General features: G+C 40.1%; 2 protein-coding genes across 5 annotated transcripts in view; both read left to right on the top strand.

Moving 5' to 3' along the window:
- Positions 1-17,594, top strand: part of schip1 (schwannomin interacting protein 1) — a 264,204-nt gene extending 246,610 nt beyond the window's left edge. For all 4 annotated transcript variants that reach the window (XM_088011990.1, XM_088011991.1, XM_014975305.2 and 1 more), the window contains 6 exons: positions 5,693-5,811; positions 6,863-6,980; positions 8,698-8,895; positions 13,542-13,665; positions 14,820-14,913; positions 16,643-17,594. In XM_088011990.1, coding sequence (XP_087868116.1) covers positions 5,693-5,811; positions 6,863-6,980; positions 8,698-8,895; positions 13,542-13,665; positions 14,820-14,913; positions 16,643-16,694 — 705 coding nt within the window. In that variant the 3' untranslated portion in view covers positions 16,695-17,594. The remainder of the gene's footprint in view (positions 1-5,692; positions 5,812-6,862; positions 6,981-8,697; positions 8,896-13,541; positions 13,666-14,819; positions 14,914-16,642) is intronic.
- Positions 17,595-17,737: 143 nt separating this feature from the next.
- il12a (interleukin 12a) lies at positions 17,738-22,838 on the top strand. The gene is made up of 7 exons (XM_088011992.1): positions 17,738-20,428; positions 20,575-20,729; positions 20,829-20,918; positions 21,683-21,724; positions 21,823-21,966; positions 22,084-22,125; positions 22,311-22,838. The coding sequence occupies exons 1-7, from the start codon at positions 20,329-20,331 to the stop codon at positions 22,446-22,448; spliced, it is 711 nt and encodes a 236-aa protein (XP_087868118.1). The 5' UTR covers positions 17,738-20,328; the 3' UTR covers positions 22,449-22,838.
- Positions 22,839-25,355: the final 2,517 nt, after the last annotated feature.

Here is a 25,355-nt window from a genome sequence, read left to right as displayed (position 1 = left end):
GGGACATTTTTATTGAATTGACAGGAAGTTTTAAAACAAGAATGAGTAATATGAGCTAATTTGTTTTATTTCATCTCGTCCTTAAAGGACTTTGAACCACAGGGAAAGCATTGTTGTTCTTTAAGCACAGGTTTCTAAAACCTGGTGGAATATCTGTGTCATCTAGAGAACATAGTTTACTTGTAATTATTAAGCTGCAAACTTCAGACAGTAGCTATGGTTGTCAGGTTTTTTTTACGCTAAGCTGAACTACCAAGGAAAGCTTCAAAGTGAATGCTTTAATGGTTTGTTGTGTTTTGTGTTTTACAAAAATGGAGATTTCCTGCTGTGCTTGTGCGTCTTGCCCACATGCCTGCTGCTTTTGATGGGGAAAAACTGAGCTTTATAAATCCTCGCTTTGTTCTCTACGAGTGTTTACTGTTTATACAAAGATTTTTAGAAATAGTGATGCAGAGGTCACCTTCACACATTTTTTTTCCTTCGTATTTGGCTTTGTCCCGACTCTGATTGCAAGCTGAAAAAGTTTGTGGTTGAAAGCAAAATGGGAAGCATAAGTCAGGCTCAAAAACATCCTCGAGATCGCTTTGTTTTGGACGTTGTTGTTGTTGTTGTTGTTGTTGTTGTTGTTATTGACGTCACTATCGCCACCTACTGGCACAGTGAAATGTTTTTGGTTGGAATCTTATAGATTAGCACAAGAACTTGATGACATGTCGGATCAGGAGCATGCTGAACTCTGACCGTTGTAGACAGGAGATAGACTCACCTGGCAGTCACAGAATATTTGACAAAATTCTGAAAACATATCAGGAGTAGTGCAGCCAAGACTAAAATATGGGCATCAAAGAGTTTGCATATTTGGTCCAGCAGTATGACACAACCCTGTGAGTAAGCGGGCTTTTATTCCTTAATCTCCCCTTTTCTTTGGAGAAACAAACCAGCATTCCTTTGCTCAGTCTGAACCGCCTCATGGACAGAAACCCCACATGTGACTCACAGACCCATTGTCATGGCTAGACCCGATTCAAGCTTCTTTTCTGCTAGCATCCCTACCCCCGGTGCCCCCCGGCCGCCTCCGCCACCATTCAGGGAGTTGTTCTTTTCCGAGCTGAGTGACAGGAGCAGTCTTGCACTGACCTGCAGCTGAACTGGAAGAGGGGGCCAAATGTTGGGTCCCTTATCTGGGATGGAATGCTGTGCAGCCTAGAAAGACAGGTCTCAGATAACAAGAGGAGGGAGACACACACACACACACACACGCAGACACACACACACACACGCGCACACACACACACACACACACACACACACAGATAGGCTGAACAGAAGTGCTGGCGTCTCCACTTTAAGTGTGTATTGTTTTATGAATACCGTTCTGTAATTACCCTTTTAAAAAAAGAAATACTGTAAGGGAGAAAACTAGTTGAATTATTCATTACGTTTTTCACAGTTTGCTGTTTTGAAATGTTTGCGTTGACACCTTGAATGTGTTCAAGGCTGAACCGAACCACACCTGCTGCAGGCTCCTCCTGTCTTTACCAGCATTCCTAAGCATCTCACAGATGGTGAGATTTTCTTTTCTCGTGGCCTCGGATGATATTTCCATGAAGGCGTATTTCTTCAAATTCAGCCCCTTGAAAACATCTGTAGGACTTCCAGAATGTTCCCAAACAGTCAAAGGACTCAAACTAAAGAGATCGTGACCTCCAATCTGTAACGCTGAGATCTCTGCAACATCTTTCTGTTCCAGCTGGAGAAACATGTGAGCAAGGCGTTTCTACGACTGCTTTTATTTGCAACTCCATGCCAAGGCAAATACATGCGAACATTCGGCAAGGTGGATTCTGTCAATCACTGATTCTCAAACTTTTTGGAAAAAAAATACAATTTCAGTAAAAACTAAAGCTATGAAATAGCACCATATTACAGGCATTTGTATAAATATGAATTCAACAAGACTTCTTCTTTTTGTCTCTTTTACTGATAAAGGCCAAAAAAGAAAATCAAAATGCCCTGGTGCTGCAGTTTTTTCTCTTACATTTTATGCAAAATAAACAGAAAGAGCCCTTGATGTCGACATTCCAAGTCAAGCATTTTGTTTGTGCTTCTTGATTTCAAATCCAACATGGCCACCAAACGTGAGTAAAATGTTTACTTGCGCTTGCTACAGTTTGGGTCTCATTGAATCTTTAACAGATGTTGAATATTCCCCGTTGTATTTCTCTTTTGATGACGTTCTGCTCATGTAAAATTACCTGAAGCCTCATTTTTGTCTGTGTCTAACAAGTCTACAATGCTGTTTGGTTTTATATTTGCCTTTTTAAATGGTTGATAAGTTTTGACTAAAAGCACCACAGGTTTTTGTACAACTTTTTGGAAAACTAATACATTATAGGAAAGGTCTTATGAGCTCCAAGTACACTCTGTCAAAGCATAGAACATTGCGCTTCTTTTTACACTTTAAAAGCCATTTGTGAGCTTAAATAACCTGGTGTATGTGCTGTGTGCGTGCGTGTGTGTGTGTGTGTGTGTGTGTGTGTGTGTGTGTGTGCGTGTGTGTGTGTGTGTGTGTGTGTGTGTGCGTGCGTGCGTGCGTGCGTGTGTGTGTGTGATTGTGTGTTAACAGTGGGCTCCTGTCCTGAGCCTAGGAGTTAGATCTCAGCTGCTGAAAGCCCCCATTGTGCAGGAAACAGGAAGAGTATTTTGCAAGGAATGTTATGAAAAATATAAAAAGAAGTCAAATGAAAATGTGTCAAGGAAGAATTTGGAAATTGTAAGAAAAAAAATGCAAGAGTGAGAAATTTTTATATATCCAGATGCAATTAACCTGAGTTAGTAACCTGATGATCAAGGACTGTAAATCTAGTAGTTTTTGTGCACTGAAGGAGGCTGCTCTTCTTTTTTGGGGGGAAGGGCACAGATGTTTCAATTCATCCCACATTTTCAATACAGATTTTGAGAGAAGATTCGACGGAACTTAAATCGAGCACCGTGTCATCCAGCGCCAAGCCTGGATCAACCTCCAGGCCTGTGGCTGGATGTTGGAGGGGAGGGGGAACTGTCTTTGTCAACGGGGCTTTGTCAGCAGAGGAAATTGCTTTGTGAACTTGAGGAAAAACACAAATTAGCCCACTTTTGTTCCTCCTGATCTAATTTGGATGGCTGTGGTGCCGGAGGCCGGGAGGCTGAGGGAGGCGTTTGGGGTTGTCACTCATTCTTTCCCGGATTCTCGTCTCCCACCGCATGCATCTTGAAAATGTAAATATAATGGATCCCAGGAATTTCCCAAGCAACTGGAAATCTTTTTTTTTTTTTTTTAATGAAAAGTGTTCAATTCTTTCTGGTTCTTTTCATTTAAACCCAAAGTCAAACCTGGAGAACATTATTTAAAATGTATTTGTTGCTATTTGTGTTTCTGAAGGGGACGGGAGCGGGATTGATCATGTGACAGTGAAGGATCTACATTTTTTTCATTTCATGCCAACCTCTCAGTGTAAAGGGTTGTTTGTAAGGTTTTAAATAAGCCAGGCTTCATTTTAGTCTTTTCTCTACCCTCAATTATGAACGTAACGGAAAACCAAGGAAGACTGAGCCAATGTTTCTCTTCCAGGTTTCAGCTTTGCTCGAAGCCGCTGTCCAGCACAGACACTGTTGGCTTTCCAGTTGTCGGTTCGAGTTATTCCTGTGTAGAGAAGAGTGTTTGACCTCCGCTTTACCACGCAGGCCTTTGTTGGGCCTCTGAGGCAAACCACTGGTAACCTTCGAGGATGTTCGTCTTCATTAGCCGGGCAATCTTTTATACGGAAACACAAAGGAGCAGCAGCAGTCAGGTCCTCTCTTCGATCCAGCGCTGTGTATGTGCCGAGAGTGTGTTTTCGACTCTCGTGTGGAGTGGGATTATGGTAATTTTGTCCTTGGAGATAGAACCGTCTGACAACGCCTGCGTTCATTTGTCAGGAGAGGTATAAACAATGAGGGCGGAGAGGATGGAGGGAAGGAAGGAGCTGAGGGATGGAGCGGGAGACAGGAAAAAGGTGTGATAAACCACTTGATGAGCAACGAGCAGGATGACGGTCTGATGCGGCCAGAGGCTGGTGGAGTGAGGGGGGAAACTGGGCGTGATGATGAGTCAGTTGCTGAGACAACAGATGTGATTGAATCATAAAGAACTGGAAGGTGAGGAAAAGATATAAGGAACGGCTCGTAATCTGTGTCACTATGGTGACAGCATATCAGACAAACACAAGTCCTGGGTGAGGCGTTGGTTGGTTTGAGATTCTCAAGCAGACGCGCCGCTCACAGCTTTTCAAAAACGGTTTACATTCTCCTTAAGTTTTCACACCATAACTACGCACCTGCTGCTTTGTGTTTGGTAAATAAGGGCTGAAAGAGAGGAGCTTTCTTTCTACTATCCAACTGGCAGTGTGCTCAGCAACAGGTGGGGTAGGGTCAGCACTGTGTTGCCATGTGCTCCATACAAAACTTGTGTCACTTCCTGTTACATCTCACTACCAAGACTTGAGACCAACCAGTGTTAGTGGTTTGTTCTGGAGAAGCTTCTTCATTTTAAAAGTGCAAACATCGTCGTACACGTTCAGCGTGGGCTTCACGTTCGTTTCGTGCAGAGTTTGCTGAATGATCCGGACCGCTCACACACACACACACACACACACACACACACACACACACACACACACACACGCACACACACACACACACACACACACACACACGCACACACACACACACACACACACACACACACACACTTCAGTAGAGCGGACACATCTTGGCAGCAGCAAATAATAATCCAAGCAGGCGGGACAGACGGTTGTGCAATGCAGCGCCATCTTGGCTTTAGATCAACTAACATAAAAAAACAGAGAAATGTACATCGAATGCCAACATTTAAGGGTGCATAATGTGCACCTTAATAAATAGAACCAGAAAGTAAAAAATGATTGACAAACCCGTGAAGGTAAACAACCTGATTGTACATTAAGTCCATGTTACTCTCATTCCTTTGCTGCAGTTTTTCTGTCACATCAGGTAGATATTTATTTCAAGTTTGCTTGAAACAGGAGTTTGTTTATTTGCTCAACCTTAATGCCAGCTTGCTTACTTATGCTCTTCTTCCATATGTTCAAGACTAAAGAACCATGACGCTAAACACAAAACCACGGCCTTTCTGGCCATGGGGAAGATTAATGATGAGGACTCAAGATTGTTTTTGACAAGACAGCAAAGTTCGTGTTAATTATTTTGAAGTTCTGGGATTTTTGCGGCTTTAATGAAGACATGAAATGCTTTTGCTCTGTCATATGTGGATCTAATCATGTGGGAAGCTCGTTTTTTCATCGCAGTTTAGTAAAACAACAGCCCCACCTGGTGGCCAACTGGAGGAATAAAATACACATTCCCCGTTTTTTTCATTTCTTCAGCTGACTCCACACTTTGTATCACTTTGACATTGGACCCCTTACTGCAAATTAAGACAAGTCTGCTTTGATTAATGTGCTGACAGAAGTGATTTGTTCTGGAAGGAAGAACTTAGGATAACAGTGTGTGCATGCAGCTGGAACAGATTTTAAAGTACTGAGGATGATTCCTGAACTCTGTCTCTTTTTGAAGTTTCTGCTCTTACCATTTGTCAGATCGATGACCTTAAATTATGCATTTTGTCTTCTTGCAGGCCCAGAAGAATGAGAGGGAGTCAATCAGGCAGAAGTTGGCCCTGGGCAGTTTCTTCGACGATGGCCCGGGCATCTACACGAGCTGCAGCAAGAGCGGCAAACCCAGCCTGTCCTCACGGTGAGGCCTTAGAGGTTTTACTCTGCTCAGCAGCCGTGCGATTAATTATTGGAAACCACTGTGTTTTTTTGTTTGTTTGTTTTTTTATTGTTTTTTTTAAGAAATTACTGGCTCTGTTTGGCAGTCGTGACTTTCAGGAGCAGAATCAATCAGGAAAGGTTGACTCTAAAAGTTCAGATTTGTCGTCACAGATCAGTGAGCCGACATAAAGCAGAGCGTGTCAGCGTGAGTAAGTCTGATCGGCCTTTGTGGTTCTCACTTCCTTGAACACACCTACATGCACACGCACACACACACACACACGCACACACACACACACACACACACACACACAGCGCTGCCACCTCTGACACTGAGCCTTACTGGAATCCAGTCTCCAGTAAACACTCCTGTGCACGGCTTTTTTCTTGCTCTTTGAATCATGTGGATTTCTCGCAACTGTTTGTTAGCGTTGACAAAAAACAGGAAACTCATGACCATACTGTAAATGACACATTAGTCTGGCCTTTGAAGAAATAACAAAAATATTCGAGCCCAGAAATATGTCTAGGTAATTGAAGCTGTCCTCTGAAACAACAGTCAGCCACTCGGGTCCTGTTTTAAGCGGACCTGCATGGATCTTTGCCGTAATCAATCGGCCCCTGCTTGTAATTACTGCAATGAATAAGCAGATTATTGATCAGCAGTGGGTCGGATCTGCGCCCTAATGATATCCTGCCCTTCCGCGACACAAACGCCACCTCCCCACCGACACCGCCTCGCCTCTGGATCTGAGCGGATTGTATCGGACCTACTGGGGGCCTCCTGAATCGATCTGCATTGGAGACAACAAGAGGGATGATTAAAAACACAAGCCCTGTTTAATTGTAACCAGTCTGCACTATTGGTCCAGCTAAAGGAGCAGCTTCTGTTTGTCTTTTCCTCTCATGTCCTCAGCACTCTGAATGCTGTTGTTATTACTGGGGCAAAGAACTAGACTGAACTCCTCAAACACTGTTTGTATTTCACGGGTCGTTCTCTGTCCGTCTGTCCTCTTTTCGTCCCCCCGCAGGCTGCAGAGCGGCATGAACCTGCAGATCTGTTTTGTCAATGACAGCGGCAGCGACAAGGACAGCGATGCGGATGACAGCAAGACTGAGACCAGCCTGGACACACCGCTGTCCCCCATGGTACGCACGGCTGCACACAGCGCCGCGCAAACGTCCTCCTGGCCTTTAAGCATTTTCACATACTGTAATATTATCGCCCTAAACGTCAGTGTGTTTAAATCGTCTTTTGGTAGATTGAATGAAAAGTGTTGCACAATTGTAAAGTTAAAGAAAAACGATACATGGTTTTCAGTGGTGGGCACTCCTTTCTAAGAAGTTAGTTGTGCTAGCATTATTCCACTAATCATAAACATTAGTTGCGCTAAAACTACAACCAACAAGGTATTTAGCTGAAGCTAATGCTAACGCTCCAAATTCAGCCGTGTTGCTACCCATCACGTCTCAGTGACCCAATATGTGCAACAACATGGTAATTTGTCCTCAAAGGAGTCAAATTTGTAATTCCACCTGTGAGGTCTGCACTTTTTGATTTTGCCTAACCGACCACAGCCGGGTTTGGGTCAGAAGGAAGGGAGGACATCAGTAGATTTAAGACTGTTTGCTCTGTCGTTCTGCAGCGATGCATTCTGGGCGCAAGAATCAATGTTGTTTGCTGCGCCGCATCACTGAGGAGTGTCTGTTTTGGGATTGTTGTTATAAAAGAATATTATGGAAGGACGTGACAAACTTTATCATCAAAAACGTTTAAAAATTTAATTCACTAATAATACGGCTGTTTCTGGTCGAAAAGTGTGATCTTAGTGATACTTTATGCTGCCAACATTTGTATAATTTACATAAAATGTCATATTCACACCTCCAAACATCTGCAACAAGAACTTGATTTCCAGATTTTAACATCAGGACTCTATTCTAGCATCCTTCCAATCAAGTTTAAATCCTAAAACTGTTGAAATTATATCTCCTTTTCAAAGACTGCAACACCAAAGCACCAATTTAATTTTGTAATTCATGTATATTTTGAATTTCTTTTAATATCTCGTTCATGTTTCATTTTGTTCCTTCGTGTTTGAAATAAAGTCATTGGGAAAAATAGCAAACACCCATTTTGAAAGAAGAGCGTCAATATAAACGTTAACCAAAACTCCAACACACATATCAGAGTTTATTTACCTGGAAAAATTAATTCAGGGGAATTTATTTATTTATTGGTTTTTTTTTTCAAAGTAAGCAAACACTACTGCTATTAGTGCGAGAGTGGATTAGTGGAAAATGTGCTCACCACTGATGGCTGTGAAAAAGTTGAAGGTGCAATACTTTCACAACTGTTTTTATTTTTCAGAGTCCAAAAATAGGAAAACTGATTTGAAGTGTCATTGACAGTATGAAAGTAGCAAAGACCAGATTGTGTGAAAAGAAACTTAGACCAAGTGAGAATGAAAGCTGCGAAATAGGTAAGATATTTACTATGAATCAGAGCTGTGACTGGCACTCTGGTTGCTTCATGGTAACTCCTGCTGAAATTCTTTGTTGCTCATTAACTAGATCAGATAAACGAAAAGGGAATTGCTTGAAAGGACTGTAAAACGTGGGTTTCACTTCATTTTTTTGTCTGCCCCACGTAACTGATGAAGCTTGAGAAATAATTTTTATATCAAGCTCATATTTTCACACAGTCAGATGACAGGAATGCGTACATTTCAGCTTTTCTCTTTGTAGTCTCACTCTCTCTGTCTCTCTCTCATGTTTTCCCACACACTCTTTCATTTTCCGTTCGCCTTCTCTTTCACTTTTGCTTTCCCTTCCTCCTGGCATTTCCGCATGCTTTCCTTGGCAGTCCAAGCAGAGCTCCTCCTACTCGGACCGGGACACCACGGAGGACGACTCGGAGTCCCTGGAGGACATGGACTTTTTGAGTCGGCAGAAGAAGCTGCAGGCCGAGGCGAAGTTAGCCCTGGCCATGGCCAAGCCCATGGCCAAGATGCAGGTGGAGGTGGAGAAACAGAACCGCAAAAAGTCGCCAGTGGCCGACCTGGTCAGTAGCAACAAGCAGAGAAGGTTTTACAGAGACGGGAAAGATGGATCTTTGATCCTGGCCTCTTAAAAATGATACAAAAACATGAGATTTGTGTAAAACTACTAGTCAGAAGCAGGTTACATGTATGGAATAAATGGTGTCCTTTGCTTTATATAGATCAAAGTACATTATGAATACAGCAAAGCACACTAATCTCTCTGCATAATGGAAAAGATGTGTCATATCAGAGTCATCAGATTCATCATCTTGCTGATTTCCGTTGGCAGCCCCACAAATATGAATGTAAAAATTACAAATAAAAAAAAAACAGTACATAGAGGTAAATTAATGCTCATCTAATTTAATTATATGTTAATCTCTCTCTCTCTCTCTATTTATATATATATATATATATATATATATATATATATATATATATATATACAACTTCACAATCACATGCAAAGGAAGGCATCTTGAGAAAATTTAGTTAAAGTTTAACAGAAATCTAGCATAAAATGAGAGAAAAGAGGAGCCATGTTTGCAAAATGAATGTAGGCCTATGCACATTTTGAAGTAACGCATTAAAAAAGATTGATAAAAACAGCAAAGTTTGAAATAACTTTCTCAATTCCACAAATACATTTTTACACTCATTTTATTGTTGTTTTATTCCATAAAAGAGTTATGGGAAGATGAAAACACTTTTGCCAAATAAGTCCTAATGTAGTGAACGTTTGCCTCACTTTGATGTCACGACTTGTAACAGCACAGCAGATCAGGTACAACTTGGCCAGTAGCACATTTCTGAAAACTTCCCTCCACGTTCCTGAGACATGTGATCCTTTGTTTATTACAGCCGTGACGAAATTACACTTTTCGTAGCCTGGTTGATTCGCTTCCAAACCAGTAGATGGAAACTTCTCATTTTCCTTTTGTCTTTTTTGCAGCATTTTAAAAGTTGACTCAAAATTCACATGACAATTGGTGAACCATAGCTAGTGTGTCAGAAAGCATTCAGTCAGAATGTCAGCTGACTTACAGAGTTCAAAACATATATTTTGCACCCAAAGGACAAGACAAGACCGGCTTCTCAACAGAACTGACTTCTGTTTATCTAAAACCTGTAGCTGCAGACGTCAGGCGACCTTCAAAGTGGTTCAAATGGTTAATGGTCTGCACTTGTACAGGACTTTATCAAGTCAGAGGACTCCAAAGCTCTTCTTCAGGCATTCATAACCATATCCGCACACTTCTGTCACACTGACAGATGCAAGTTGGCTTTCTTCGGTAATGACCTCCGCCAGCAGGCAAGGTTGGTTTCCTGGCCAAGGAAACATAATGACTCAGATTGACCAAGTGGGGAATCAAACTGGCAACCCTCAGAAATCATATGAATAATTTAAAGACCTATCATAGCCCCTCACTTCAGTCATAAGACTTTAGAAACCAAAGTTCAACACAGTCATACAACTTTAGCCCATAAAATAAAATTTCCCTTTTAACAGGTGCTAAATCTGAATGAGAGAGTTGAAGATGAAGGTCTAAACTTAACAGTAGTCAGAAAAGAAAAACTGCTGCTTTTTAGTTTTTATAATGTTTTATTTGGCGTTTTTTTTATTAGAGGCCAAACTTTTGGGACAAATTCGAGATTCATCTGTTTTCTAAAGCATATGCTTATTTCCATCTGATTGTAGAAATTTTGACAATTCTACGCTGATCAGATCGTCTGGACGTGTTTGATCAGATACAGTCTTTGACCCGACATGTTTTTGTGTGAGGTTTTTCAGCGTTTTTGCAGCTCCTCAAAATGGCACTCGGTCTCTTCACATCAGTTTTACGTCAATCTTAAGACGGCGCATTTTATTGACACATCCCGTCTCACGCTCTAACCCAGGCGCTGGGTAAAATATCATCCGCTCAAAGTCGTCCTGCAGTTCTTCTATTCCCTCTTCGTCCCACCCCGTTTAGAGAAAGGAAGGTGACTACGACCCCACTTGTCATTATTTCCTGCATTTTTATCTGCCTCCTCCTCTGGAGCGCATTCACCGAAAGACTCCACACACACACACACACACACACACACACGCCTACAGTGTCACGCCGGGGCTCGCAGTATTTCCCAGAGCGTATTTACTTATTCAGAGGAGAGCAGGGCAGCTCGACCGGGTCCATCTATAATTCATACGCCGGAAAGCTTTGGTTCGGTTGTTTGGGGATGTAGTTGTGCTCGGCCGTCAGAGGACATCACTGTCACGCGGTGAATGTTGAGGCGTTTTTAAAGCTGCATCTGCCTGCTCTTTCTTTCTTTCTTTTTTTTTTTCTTTTACAGCAGTAGAGATCTTTTAAACCGATGTTTTCACATGGCAGGTTGAGGTGAGAAAAACACACTTTTTTTCAAAAAAAAAAAAAAAAAAAAGACTGAGTCAAATTAAAATTCCTGCTGGAAAATTTGTGGATGTTTGCATTGCCTAAACAACAAGGTTTAGGAATCACCCTCTCCTCTAGTCTACTACCTTAATTTTCCCAGTTGTCCCAGCCTGGATTTCCCTGTCTTCTTCTCAGTGACAAATAATGAGAGTGTCAGCGATAGCTTGCATGCTGAGACCTCGGGTTTTCCTAAACACACACACACAAAAAAAATCACTGATAGAAAATGAGAAAATATAACCAAAAGGAAAAAAAAAGTATCAGAATCCTTGCTAGAACTTCTTCTGTAACCCCGGCTTCATTCAGAAATGAGCAAACTTCCTCAGTATAACCCCTGTGGTATCGAGCTCTGAAAGGGTTATTTTCAATTAGCGGTATGATTAGTCCGACCACAGAAACTAAGCAGCTGAGTCAACACCAGCACAGCCATGTTTCACATATCCCACTCACTCAAGACTCGCAGCTCTCCTGATGTCACACAGTTTCACAAACTGAAACTCCAGCGATATTTGTGAAAGTGAAAGAAGAGCCTGTGCACAAAGGAGGACGCATGGAGCATTTCTCCTCCTCCCGCTCCCCCTCGGTGTCTGTGCTGCAAGTGAACGGGATTTCAGTGGGTTGGGTGAGAGCAGCTGGGTTCACGAAGAAACATTTCTATCCCTCAGAGTGTTCCTGAGAGCTTGGTAAATTTTTATTGCTTGTGTCCTTTCGCTCTACAGATGACTGCAAATACAAAACATATCGCTGGACACGAAGAAAAAAAAACACATTCAGAAGCCCTTTAGTTTTGTAGGAATCGTTTTTTGATATTAAAAATATTAAAAGATGAAAACTTATATAACTTTTAGTAAATGCACTGCTTTGTTTTACTTTGCTATATTGTCATTTTTAACCATGTTTGCATTAGTGTTGTCTAAGGAAATTCGGTAACACTTTATTTGAAGGGGGTTGAATAAGACTGTCATGACACTGTCATAAACATGACATAACACCTGTCATGAACATCAATAAGTTCATGAATATTTATGACTGTTGTCATAAAGCGTCATTCGGTAAATTATGACACTTTTAATACAAAGTTGACATGATTCAAAATGTCTTTGTTATGACAACTTGACTTTAACCAAGAAATCATTACTGTTTAAACTTTACCTTTAATAACATAAAGTTACCTAATTTTTAAAGTGCAATCAGTAATACTTTTATAACAAATTTATATCAGTAATGATTTCTTGGTTAATGTCAAGTTGTCATAACAAAGACATTTTGAATAATGTCAACTTTGTATTAAAAGTGTCATAATTTACCAAATGACACTTTATGACAACAGTCATAAATATTCATGGAGGCTTATTCATGTTTATGACAGGTGTTATGTCATGTTTATGACAGTGTCATGACAGTCTCATTCAACCCCCTTCAAATAAAGTATTACCGGTAATTCTTAGGTTTCCTTAGAAGGCTGTACAAGAAAATCTAGAAATGAATTGAAAAGACATCATAGACTGACAATCTTTTCAGCTTGTACTTTAAAGCTGCAGTGTGTAGTTTCTATGAAGAATTTGTTTTTTATGTATATATTTATAAGACAGATAATCTGTGAAAACATGGAGCTAATCTCCCTGTGGTCCTGCTGCAACATGCACAAAAATGGAGGAGAATCTTAGCGCTGTCAGTCACCCTTGTGTACGTGCTTCTCTCACTTCCTCTCTGTTACATAGACTTCCATGAATGCTAGTTAGCACAGCCACTGGCCATGCTGAGGTGGATAAATGATTTCCCTGTAAGAGTAAGTCGTTTCTCCGCCATTAGCCCCTTCAGCAGCACATATCTGAGGTTGATTGACAGCACTAAGACCTTCTTCCTGACTGATTGTTTTTCACCAGGAGCATTCAATTTTTGCAGACCCCACAATAAGTAGCACCAGGAGGAAGTGGAGGAGCTCCATTTTTTATTATTTTTTTTTGCACAGTTTATCTGTCCAACACTGTACTGTCATGACATGGCGACACTTTTAAGAATTATGTAAAAACGTATTTTTTTAATAATAGTTACACCCTGCAGCTTTAACAATATTCATGTAACAGGACTCCTTTTAACTTATCCTGCTTTAGTTTTTTGTTTTTCATTTCATTAACTTTATATTTGCAATAATTAAGCTGGTTTAAACAAAATATTGTTTCGAGAGAAACCAAAAAACCTAATGAATGTTTTTTTTTCTTTCCTTCCATCAGCTTCCACACATGCCTCATATCAGCGAGTGTCTAATGAAAAGAAGTCTGAAACCCACCGACTTGAGAGACATGACACTGGGGCAGCTTCAGGTTATAGTCAACGACCTGCATTCCCAGATTGAAAGTGAGTGAACACACACACACTGACCTCTGCTTTCACTGGCAGAAATGAGCAAGAAGACAAATGGGGGAAATACCGGCACACTGACCCCTAGCCCCTCCTCGGTAGATATGAAAGTACTCCACTATATATTAGTCACTTCGGAGCTGTACAGTACCAGTCAGCAGCTTCCCCTGCGCGCTTACTGTTACCGCTCTGTATACCTCATTGATCCTGGTATCCATAGATGAATAATCTCGCATTTTAACGTTAAACTCTTTCAAAAATCCCCACAAGTCCCAAATCACAAAAAAAAAAAAAAGTTCTACAAAAGCAACTTTCCCCTTTTTAGACCTCTTCTATTGTTTTTTTTTTCTGGGGAAAACAGCCAAGACATGTGATGCAACGAGGAGCGCATGCCGCTGATGTGTCAGCTTTTGACGAGCTGTTTTTGTTTTTAAAAACATTGCTCAAAGTAAGGTAAATGTCCCAGGGTTCCTGCAGACTCTTAAAAGTAATTAAAAAATACCATAAAAATACATTTCAGGTCTTAAAGTGTTGCTATGTACATCCATATGTACCACTCTGGGACCTAACTGACATTTAGCTACTTCTGGTATATTCACTGTTTTTTTTTTTTGTTTTTTTCATTGCTTTGAAAACTTTGCTAACGTCATCTTTTTAGTCAATGATTATTTATTCTTTCTCAGAAATGTGAATGTTGTTGTACTATAGCAAAACTAGAAGAAACCCCATCAAGCACGGAGGCAAACAGGCATGTCGTCGAAGGAAAAGTATCCTTGGAAACTGAGACTATGTACAAAACAGTTCTGCTGCCATATCGGCCTTAATTCACCCTGGACAGATTTGTCTTTATAGAAATGTATTTAACATGTTATGAAGCTACTGCAGAAAAGCTTTACCGTTAGGAAACCTAAGCTAAAAAAAAAATCTCCAATTTAAGTTGATAAACTTATGTGTAATTATAAAATAATGAGTGAATAAATTTACCTCTTGAAAAGTGTTTAATGTAACTTTCTAGTCCTTTGCTGCTGTCCTGTATCACCATTACATCCACATTTATTACTGCTTAAAAGGATTTGTGACTATTTCTAAGTCATACACTTCAAAACTACTGCTTTTGACGAATGTGTGTGTCTCCATGCATATCACTGCAGGTCTGAATGAGGAGCTTGTACAGTTGCTACTGATTCGGGATGAGCTACACATGGAGCAGGACGCCATGCTGGTTGACATTGAGGACCTCACCAGGTGACGACACATTAAATGGGACTTTTTACTGATAAACTGTAAAAATCCACTTTTTTCTACAAGTTTTGCCACTCACATACATGTCTGATTACTGTCTGGCCTTTTAAATTAAGGAGTCACTTAAGTACATGTCCAGGTATCAGTTTGAAACCTGGAGCTCAGCCGTACCTGGGTTATGCAGCAGGATAAAAATCAAAAGCTCATCAGTAGAATCGCATCTGAATGGCTTTCAAAATTACAAAACTAATTAAGGTTTTGACGTGGCCTATTCAAAGTCAGAACCTTAGAGAGTTGAGATGCGGCGGAGTGACCTTAAACAGGTCAAAATCCCTCCTGGGGCGTAATTAAAACAAGTGACTCATTGCCAGTTTGTGCAGTAATTTTCTTGATCGATTCGTCATCATTGGTTAAAAAGAAAAAATCTGTTATATAATATTTACAGGCTAATTACAACATTTCCCACTTGATTACTTAATTAACTCTGACTTGTTAACTCTGTGGAGTTCCCCTGAATGTACGCCGTCATCTTTACCAGTGGAGCAGGATTATATTTCATCAAAGCAAAATCCAGTTCCCACATTCTGTGGTTTTGTTTTTTTGTTTTTATTTTATTTTATGACAAAGATGTTTCCCAGTTAAAGCAGATTAAACATCATCTGTTGGTGAAGGTCGTGATTGATCCAGTTAGGTCTGGTTTCAGGTTAAAAAATATTCCCAAACACTTTTGCATCTGATCTCACCAGTGTTCTCATCTCGGTTGGTATCCTGTCATGGAAAACACAAACCAGTAAAAAGAAAAAAACTTTTTTCAATCTTTCCACATTTGTTTTTTTTTTTGTTTGTTTGTTTGTTTTTATGTCATCAAACAATATCTCAATTGAGAACATTGACCAGTTTAATGCTTTGGTCATATTTTTGTTGCTTTCATTTTCATAAAAGTCTCACATTATCCTAAGAAACTGACGACTTTAGACAGAGGTTACTTTTAAACACAAAACTGAATTGAAACAAAAAGTTTTTCATCATCCAATCCAAGGTCGTTTCCTTCCTGTCGGACCATTTTTTAGGTGGTTGGTTTCGGCCCACATGTCACCTTCAGGATATTGATTTCCCCAGCACTTTTCTCAGTGATGTTGTACTCTAATTCATCTTTTAGTTCGGTTTTAGTTCATCTAAACTGAGCTAAATTTCAACAGATGTTAAGTGAAGGCATAAATTCAGCCCTTCGTTATTTTGTCTAAACCTTCTTCACTCATCTACTTTTCTAATTGTGGTTTGATGTTATTTTTATTGTCTTTTCCATTAATTTTGGTTCTTATCCTTATTTGGAGCAGTCGACTGATAAAAGTTTGTAAGTTTGAATTAGTTTAAAGAAATAAATACTTGCATAGCAAGTGACATACATACATTTTTAGCACAGTGTTGCTCTGACGTCAAGCTAAATTTGTTTATTACCATTTTTTCAGCAATCCTTTGATAACATGAATTTTATTTTTATGCATTAGTTTTTGTTTTCTGTTGTTTTTATGGAGTTATATCCTGATGTCGCACTGTGTTTAGTGACAGTGTCTAAAGGTATAAGATAAATAGTCCATTATTTTGTTCATTCATTTATAAAAGTTCAGCTTGTTGTATCTTTTGCCATTTTTTCATGTTTTTCAACAACAAAAATAAATAAATAAAAGCACATTTTCCTAAAAATCTTTTACTTCTGCTTTCTTCTTCCCAGGCATGCCGAGAGCCAGCAGAAACATTTGGCTGAGAGAACCCTTTCCAAATAAGACGCCCGTCCTTCCACTGTCCCCGCTCCCGTCTGTTTCCCTTCTGCCGAGATGAAACCTTTCCTCCCTGGATCACTTCCTCTGCACCCCGTGTCTATCCAAAACCTCCCCGCCTGCCCCAAGTATTTTCGCTCCTTCCTCCCCCGCCACACTTCCCTGCCGTCTACCCTTCTACCAACTCACTGACTTCACTGGTAGCAACAGCACAGAAGAAGAAAAAATAAGAAGAAAAGAAAAAAAAACACTCTCTTTTAACTGCTTCTCCCGGCGCCGAAGGATGGAGCAGCGCGTCCTACTTCCTGGGAGAAGAGGAAAACTGATTGTGTGTCGTCATAGATTCTGTCCCCCAGCTTCCTGTGCAGTAGTCGGCCTTGCTTTGCTACTGTTTCTTTTCGACTTTCTACATTCGCCACTAAATTATACCTGTTCAGATGCAAAAAAAAAAAATAAAAAATAAAAAAAAGTGTGGAAAAAATAAAATAATAGTTCAAACTTTAGTAGAAAGTCAGTCATAAAAAGAAAAAAAAAGGAAAAACACTGTATGACAAGAAAACTGAAAACGAATTTTCTTCAGAACATTTTTAAGTTGGACTCAAAAAGTTGAAGCGTTTTTATTCTGCACAAATGGTAGTTTTCAACTGAGAAACGTTTGTCCGAAGGTGCTAAAAAGAGTGTAAAGGAAACATGCCTGCTTTGTAGTGGAGTTGTAGACTGGTAATACGTTCACTCTGAATTGCTCTATCAGCATTTTGTGAATGTTGAATCTTTCTGACATGAGTCATTTCAAATGAATAAGTGTGTTAAATATCATTTTCATCCTGCTGTATTCAGATGCTTTATTTGAGGGAAAGAAATGTTTATGTACAGAAATGTAAAATAAAGAATAAACTTGGTTTTGTATGTGTTGGTCTGTGCAGTTCGTCGCCCCGTCAGCCGAGCAGAACGTTCAGCTTCCTCTTTCTAAGAAGTGTGATGTTACTTACTGTGACTCAGCTGCTGCCTTTTTTTTTCATCTTACTTCACTGTGTCATTTATTGAGGCAAGCTGTTTTTTTCTTCTTCTTCTTCTCAAGGTGACTGCAAATTAATTTGGACAACCCCTTTTAAAGTCATTATCAGGAATTTTTCTCTCAACCAAATGACCACTGGTGAGCTTAATAAGTAGAACATAAAGTTCACTTGTGGTGAGACACCAGACCATACTGAGATAAATCTAGATGACTTGAATGTTTTGTGATGAATAAAAAAATTTTGTCATTTTTTTTCTTTCCTTTTTTTTCAGGTAAAACCGCTTCTTCCTGGTGGGTCGTACACCTGAACACATCGTGTAACTCATACAGCGACCGTGGGTTTCAGCGTTTGACAGCCCTGTGGTCAATGTGTACAAAGAGCAGGAAACTCCTGCAGCCACATGCAGAAGACTAGTTTCAAAGAAATGCATTTCCCTTCAAACACTGCGTGAGGTGTGTGTGCGTTTGTGTGGATCGCTCACAAATCGGCCTAAATCCGAGTTCGTGAACGCTTTGCCCCCTCGCCGAGATAATCCATTGCACCTCACAGGTGTGGCGTATCAGGATACTGACTGGACAGCAGGATTAGCGCCACAATGAGGCCACTCTGAAATCTGCAGCTTGATCACACAGAGCACGACGCCACAGATGTTGCAGGTTTTGAGGGAGACCCCAGTTGCCACGCACAGACCACGTGTAATCACACCTCCACCTGATCGCCTGAAAGGTCGTCTGAGGACGGCCACCCGGACGTCGGCTTCGACAATCGGTTTGCAAAACCAGACAATCCCTTTACAAAATGTCAGAAACAGTCTTGGGGAAGCTCATTTGAGTTTTCGCTGTCCTCATTGGAGTCTTGACTGCGATTTGATTGGGGAAATGTTCACGTTTGATTGTGTCTGGCACATTGGAGAGGTGTCCTCTACGCGGAGGGATCCTACTTCTCACTGTTCAGGGCAGATGGCAGACGGTGTGTGTGGCGTTGTGTGGGTGATGTTGATGTTCTAAATGGAGTGACCTGTGGCGGTGGATGGACAGTGACATGTTATCAACAACGAACATTTTATTTTACTGACGGCATTTTGAACGCACCAAGATACCGTGATGAAATCCTGAGACCCCGTTGGTTTGACCTTCACCTCATGATGTTGTACAACCCCATGTTGCCAGGATCTGGACACAAAGCTACTGGAAGCTGATCCCAGTTCATATGTGGGATGCTCTGGATCGGCGTGTGAGACTTCCTGCCAACATCCGGCAACGTCCCGAAGTCAATGGAGACGAGTGGACCAATATCCCACAGGCCACAATCAACAACTTGATAATACGCAAAGATGTTGTACCGCATGAGGCAAATGGTGCAAACACCAAATACTGTCAGGGTTTCTTTCTTACCCTCCCAAACTCCCCACCACCCAAAATAAAATAAAAGCAAAACTGCAGAATTCAGAGTTTCCTTTTATCGTGACTAACCTAATGCACGTCTGTCCAGTAATCACGCGGTCCACTCTAATCAGCATCTTGATATACCACACCTAGGTGGGATGGATTTTCTCTGCGAAGGAAAAGTGTTCACTAACACAGATTTGTGAACAACACTTGAGAGGCGTCTTGCAGCCTGGGAAAGCCTTGGAGTTCCCCAGAACGAGGTCAGGAGAACGAGGCTGGGTTTCCCTCCTGGACGAGCTGCTCCACATCTAGATGGTTTATGCAACATTTTCATTTTGCAGCAAGTTGTGTTGTGGGATGGTTTGGGATTCTCTGTTCGATCACCAGAATTTTTTTTCTCTCTTACTAGAAAGTTACTGTGCATTTTGTGAAACTTCTGAAGACACGAAAAATAACATGAGACTAGATAGATAGATAGATAGATAGAGTTTTGTTTATGCTTATTTTTCAAAGATTGTTTTAAAATTTTGGACTGAGTGGAGACAATCAATTGTCTTTATTTATATGAATACATTTATTTATTTATTTATCAAATAAATCGAGTTGTGTTCTTTGATCCAAACTATATCTTTGTACGGTGACCTCTGAGCTGCCTACTTTTTTTTTTTTTTTAATCTACATGCATTTGGTTTGCTCATCGACTTTTGTTTCTGAAAGTCTTGTGGGAAACGCAGTCCTGTCGCCGCCCTCCTAGAATGAGCCGAAAATGATGACAATCCCTCCGTCGTTTCAGGGGCCCACGCCGACAGGCCCGCTGACCTCCAGCTGGCTCTTGAGTCGTGAAATGATGCTGTTTGATGTCACATGTGATTCACTTCACCCTCGCTACCCCACACAGCGGTCTTCCTGGCATGATTAATTATTAATCGCTGTTTATCGCTCCATTAATAGCGCTGATGTGACCGAACAGGCAGAATTTCCAAATATCACTCTGCACCGCAGATCGCGTAATGATTACAGCACCGACTCACTGTAGCTCTTAATTGGAAGCCCCGTCTCTCCCTGGTGATTGGTTGCTGCTCCTTCGCTTTGAATTCAGGCCGTTAAGTGTCTTTCTTTCACCCACTACAGAATAATCCCGTCCTACAGAATAATCCTTCAAGGAGAAATCATGCGGAAATTACATTACGTCTTGCTTGTGCGGGAATTCCCCGCTTGTTTGTATAAAACCTTGAGATGAAAGCGTGCAGCTCAGTGTTGCTGTTTTACCAAGTTCCATCACAGATATCTCTCTCTCTTTCTGTCTGGTCCGAAAAAATGAGACACGTTCATTTAAGTAAGTCAGTGACATCCAAGCGATCAAATGCGCATTTTAAATTTTTATTCATTTATTATTATTTTTTTACTGTTCCGTTTCGGTTGTTTGGTTGCCCAAAACGTGATGCTATACCGCGGGTGTTGATGTCTGGGATTCTCCTGCAGGCTTTTCCAGCTGCGCCGCGCTGCCGCTGATGCTGATGCTGCTCAACTGGCGCACATCCACGGGGCTGCCGCTGCCGCCGCCGAGAGCAAACAGCGCACAGTGCGCAAGTCTCTTCAGGAGCCTTCTGCGGAGTGTCACGGATGTTCTCAAAAGCGTGAGTAAACTTTTTTTTTTTTTTTTACTTATTATTCAACTATCCCCATCACGATTTTTTTTTTATGAAATAAAATAAATGTACATTTTTGTATTGCAGGAAGATTTGTGTTTCAGCTTGATCAAATCCAGCGAGATGCCAATGAGGAGCAGCGAAACGGTGCGGGCCTGCACTCCCGCTTCGGCTCAGGTAAATAATTAAGACGTTGTTGTTGTTGTTGTTGTTGTTTCTATTTGTCGTCTTTGCCTGCAGCTGCTCTGGTCGTGTCCCCAGAGCAGCTGTCTGTGTGTGCATGAATGTGTGGAACATTGTAGAGTCAAACGCTTTGGAGTCCTGTTTAGGTGATCAGTAATCAGCTCGCTAATTACATAAAAATAACTTTAAAATACACTTATAAGGTATTGAGAAAGAATTTGTGTCACATGCGTCAAACTGAAGGTTCGTGGGCCAAATCCAGCTCGCCACAGCTATTTCTGTGGCCACAGAAACAGAACTTCAACATGACAGTTGTGTGCTTAGATGCTATTTTTATCAGTCAAATCAAAGCTGCTTTATATTTGTATCATGCCGAATTACTTAAGTGTTAAATACTCTTTAATTTTTTTTTGTTATGGAGAAAAAGATTTAATATTTTAACAGCTTATAGGTAGTTGCATCAGTTTCATTCGAAATGACAATGTGTTTATTATTAGGTCAAATAATAAAACAACTAACAAAGAAATACAGTAATTCTTTGTTACTTAATACCGTTCAGCATTGAGAGACTGGATGAATAAGTTTCGGAATCAGTTTCTACCAAATGTCTTGCATTAAAATAAAAACAGACACACAAAGCTGTTTTCAGCGTTGTTTACAGTTTCATTTATTGAACTGTGGTGTCTGTGTTGACCAGAAATAAACTCCACAGCAGCAACAACAAAAACTCATGTTAGAAACTTGTACTTTCCCCTCAGAACTCCAGCTGCGCCATGCTGACCAATTCGTCCTTCAGTGAGGTACGTTGTTGCTCCGAGTCGCTTCTAAAAGGTTGATTTTTGGACACAATAAAATAAACCACAAGTCCTGTTTTCTTTTATTATTCTTGTCCTGACAGAATGAGTGTGTGATGAACATCATGAGGGATTTGGCCTACTACCAGACGGCGATTGACACGTACCTCCAGTCCCCACTCCACAAACCTGAGAAGGAAAAAACACTTCTGGGTCCGACTCTGGGAGTCATTCAGGACCTGAGGAAGGTCAGTAAGAGCTGCAGGACATGCAGCGATGCGACAAACATGTGATGCTGAAGGAATCTGTAGGGAAATTTGGAAAATGGAAGTTGCATGATAAAATCTTTTTCTTGGTTTGCACAGAACTGCTCCTTGGTGGAAACAGGAGAGCACAACTCTTTTGAGGTATTTTTTTCTTTCTAGTCCTTTTGTGTTTGTTCCCCATTCAACACCACTGTGTATTTACTTTTTTGTTAAGTTTTGTTTTTAGTCTAAATCCTTACAGGAATTAGTGTTTTCTTGTAATTATTTCAATAGAGAATTTCTGTTGTTAGCACGATCGTCATTCTTCTGCCTGTCCTTGTATTTAGGACGCACCCGGTCGGTGGGAAAGCAACTCCTTCAAGAACCGACAGAAGATGTGTAAGATGATGAGAGGCTTCCACGTTCGTGCCATCACCATCAACCGAGCCGTGGGCTACATCTCCTCAGGGGACCACAGGAAGTAGGCGAGCCGAAGCTTCATCAGCATCGCAGTCGATCCCGTCTTCCCTCCATATGATTTACTGCGCCAAACCCGTAACACTGTTGTCACAAGCTACTGAACGTGTGGTGCTTACCGCCAAACGAAGCTGCTCAGGCATAAGCTATCCGTGCGGACCCTCTTTCTCTTTGTAAGAGCCAAGGGTCCGCCAGTCTGTCACTAAGAGTAGTAATGGTCATATTGGCCTGGTTACAGTCTTGGAATGTATTCCAGTATTCGATTTTATTTATTTATTTATTATTTATTTGTATTAACTTAATAATTTATTTGATCTGAAAGTAAAGCAGTATTTTATGAAAATATCTAGAAAGCTGATGTGTATTTCAAATAAAGTTCCCATGTTTGTTGAATGGCATACTTTTTCCGGACTCACATTTCTCAGGTTCCTTTTAACATATTTATGTCTACGTGAAAAATTATTTTCCTACTTTAGTTTTTTAGTTTTTGTTGTTTTGCACCCTTTAAAGTTTCAATTGATTCAGTTTTACTGTCAGAAAAAGACAACCTGAGTAAAACCAAACTGCAGTTTGCAAATGACAATTATGTCTAATTAAGGGGAAAAGGCATCCAAGCAAATCTGGTGTTGGTGGAAATATTACTGTCTACTTTATCAAGTCATGAATAACATTTTTAATTATTATATATATATATATATATATATATATATATATATATATATATATATATATATATATATATATATATATATATATCTGTTGAGATGATAAAATAGATTGTTAATTTAAGTACAGTCCATCAAGTAACCATATTTTATTGGGCAGTCACATGCTAAATTCGGCCTTTTCATGCTCCACAAGAACAGAGAAGTGCATGAAAAAAAGACATTTCTGAGTATTAAACTAGACCACATCATTTGCTACAGACCACAAATAGGAAGTAAGAATGAAAACAGCAAAAACTATCACAGTTTTGGGGGAAAATCAAAACATACTGGACCACAGAGCAATGGCAGCATGAGGCGACAAGATATTCAACAAACCAATCAGGAATACATGAACTCACTGTTTTTATAGTGACAAATATTAAAACTGGCTGAATGGATCAAACTGAAATGACAGTAAAGATAATGATAACGAAAAAAAAAACAGCTGTGTGTTCTTGCAGCAAAAAGGAAATTGTGTGTTTTGTTTTGTGAGGAGGATCCATGGAATAGTAAAAATAATTTTCAATAAATAAAAAGAAAAAAAAATAGGTTTTGTGGAGATTTACAGCTGTGTAAGTCTTGTAGTGAGGTTTGTTCTTCTTCTGTCTCATGGGATTCAAACATTGGTCGTCATCATGAATCTGAAACCATATAATTTGGTATGGAAATGTTCATGTTTTATTTGGGTGTAAATCATTTACTAAACCACCAGTGATATTACCTATGGAGAGCTATACAAGGGGGCTGGTAAAACATGTTGGTGCTCTGGCCAGTAAGTCAAGAATTGTGTTTTTATTATTTCTTACAAAAAACAATCAAATTATGGCCTGTAGAACCACAGGCAGGAGGCAGTGGAGCTTGATTTTTTTTTTTTTTTTTTAACATTTTAGCTGTCTCATGTTTTACTGACAGGACCAGTAGCACCTGAAGCTGTACATACTGTGCATACCTTTAAATTACCCTTTAAGTGGGAAAAAAAGTTATATATATAAATATATATATAACTTTTTTGGAGTGGGCACGCCCAACGTCTCTAAACCTTATTGGTCAGTTTACTTTTGTTTGCCGGCTTTGCGCTCCTTCTGTAAGCTAAATGGAGAAGGACCTCGCTGCAGCAAGTATACTTGGCTAAATGTGACTATGAAGTGAAGCTAGATAAAATAAAAATAATAAAAAAAAATAATAATAATAATAATAATAATATTTTAGCCTTCCCGTAGTTCTCGGACGGGTCGAGTGAAGCCCGCCTGAGCTTTTTACCGTGTGCGCGGTTCTGGCGGGTCGCTGGTGTAACAGCTTTTTTTCTTCTTCTTTTTTTTTTGTGTGGTTTAGCAAAGTGAGGAGCTAATGGTCACCCGGTTGGCCGACCATGACATCTGCCATGCTCTTCCTGAGTGTCTCAGGAAAACTGTGGGAGGGTCGAGACTTTGCCAAAAAGAGTAGAAATTAAGCAAAAGTTATTCACCTCCTCCTCTGGAAGTCTGATACAGCACCTGAACCTGGGGCCTCCGTCCTCCTTCTCCCATGGATCACACGGATAGGCTTTGTTTTTGAAAATAAATAATAATCTTTCACATTAATATCATAAAACCCCTTTGCTCGAGTAAGCACTCAACTTTAGTTAAAATAAGATTCCTAATCAATTCAAATGCTTTAAATGCTCAGCTCAACTGACAATTATTTTTTTACTTAACAGTGTTACCAAGTAGTGTACAGTTAACAATAAAAATCCAATTCATATTATCAGTTCCCTGTGACTTTTATAAGCTTTTCATTTTCTTTGAAGGGTAATCATTTTCCAAATGAATCTTAAACCTGAAAAAGACCAAATTTCAGGATTCTTCTTCAGGCTTACTTAGCAGACTGCTCAATGGATGGGCAGGAAAATACTTTATGAAATCGATTTGCTTACAAATAATATAGTTTTAATATACGTCTCTTGCAGCCATTCTCTCCTGTTTTAGTGTTTGGTGCCCTTAATGATGTAAAGAGTGATTATTTATGCTGGCCATGCAGCAAACTCCATGCAAACTTAGCATCAGATTTTCAGTTCCAGTGCCAGTGCTTTGGCAGTCAAAATAAGTGCCTAATAAGTACAGGCTTCATATAACAAGATTTTTTTTAAAATTAGCAAAACAACAATGCTGATTCACAAAACTAATAACTTTTTTTTTTCAGAACTCTACATTGATTTGGAGATCATTTAAG

Source organism: Poecilia mexicana, unplaced genomic scaffold (assembly GCF_051168715.1).
Source record: "Poecilia mexicana isolate PSO_F unplaced genomic scaffold, ASM5116871v1 scaffold_13, whole genome shotgun sequence".
NCBI lineage: Eukaryota > Metazoa > Chordata > Actinopteri > Cyprinodontiformes > Poeciliidae > Poecilia > Poecilia mexicana.
This window is presented reverse-complemented; position numbering and strand designations above follow the sequence as displayed.

Excerpts from the sequence above, each read along its gene's own strand:
- il12a (XM_088011992.1), top strand. The coding sequence starts at position 20,329 with ATGAAAGCGTGCAGCTCAGTGTTGCTGTTTTACCAAGTTCCATCACAG. Across the intron at positions 20,429-20,574 it reads AATGAGACACGTTCATTTAA|GCTTTTCCAGCTGCGCCGCG; the intron begins GTAAGTCAGTGA and ends ATTCTCCTGCAG. Across the intron at positions 22,126-22,310 it reads GAGAGCACAACTCTTTTGAG|GACGCACCCGGTCGGTGGGA; the intron begins GTATTTTTTTCT and ends CCTTGTATTTAG.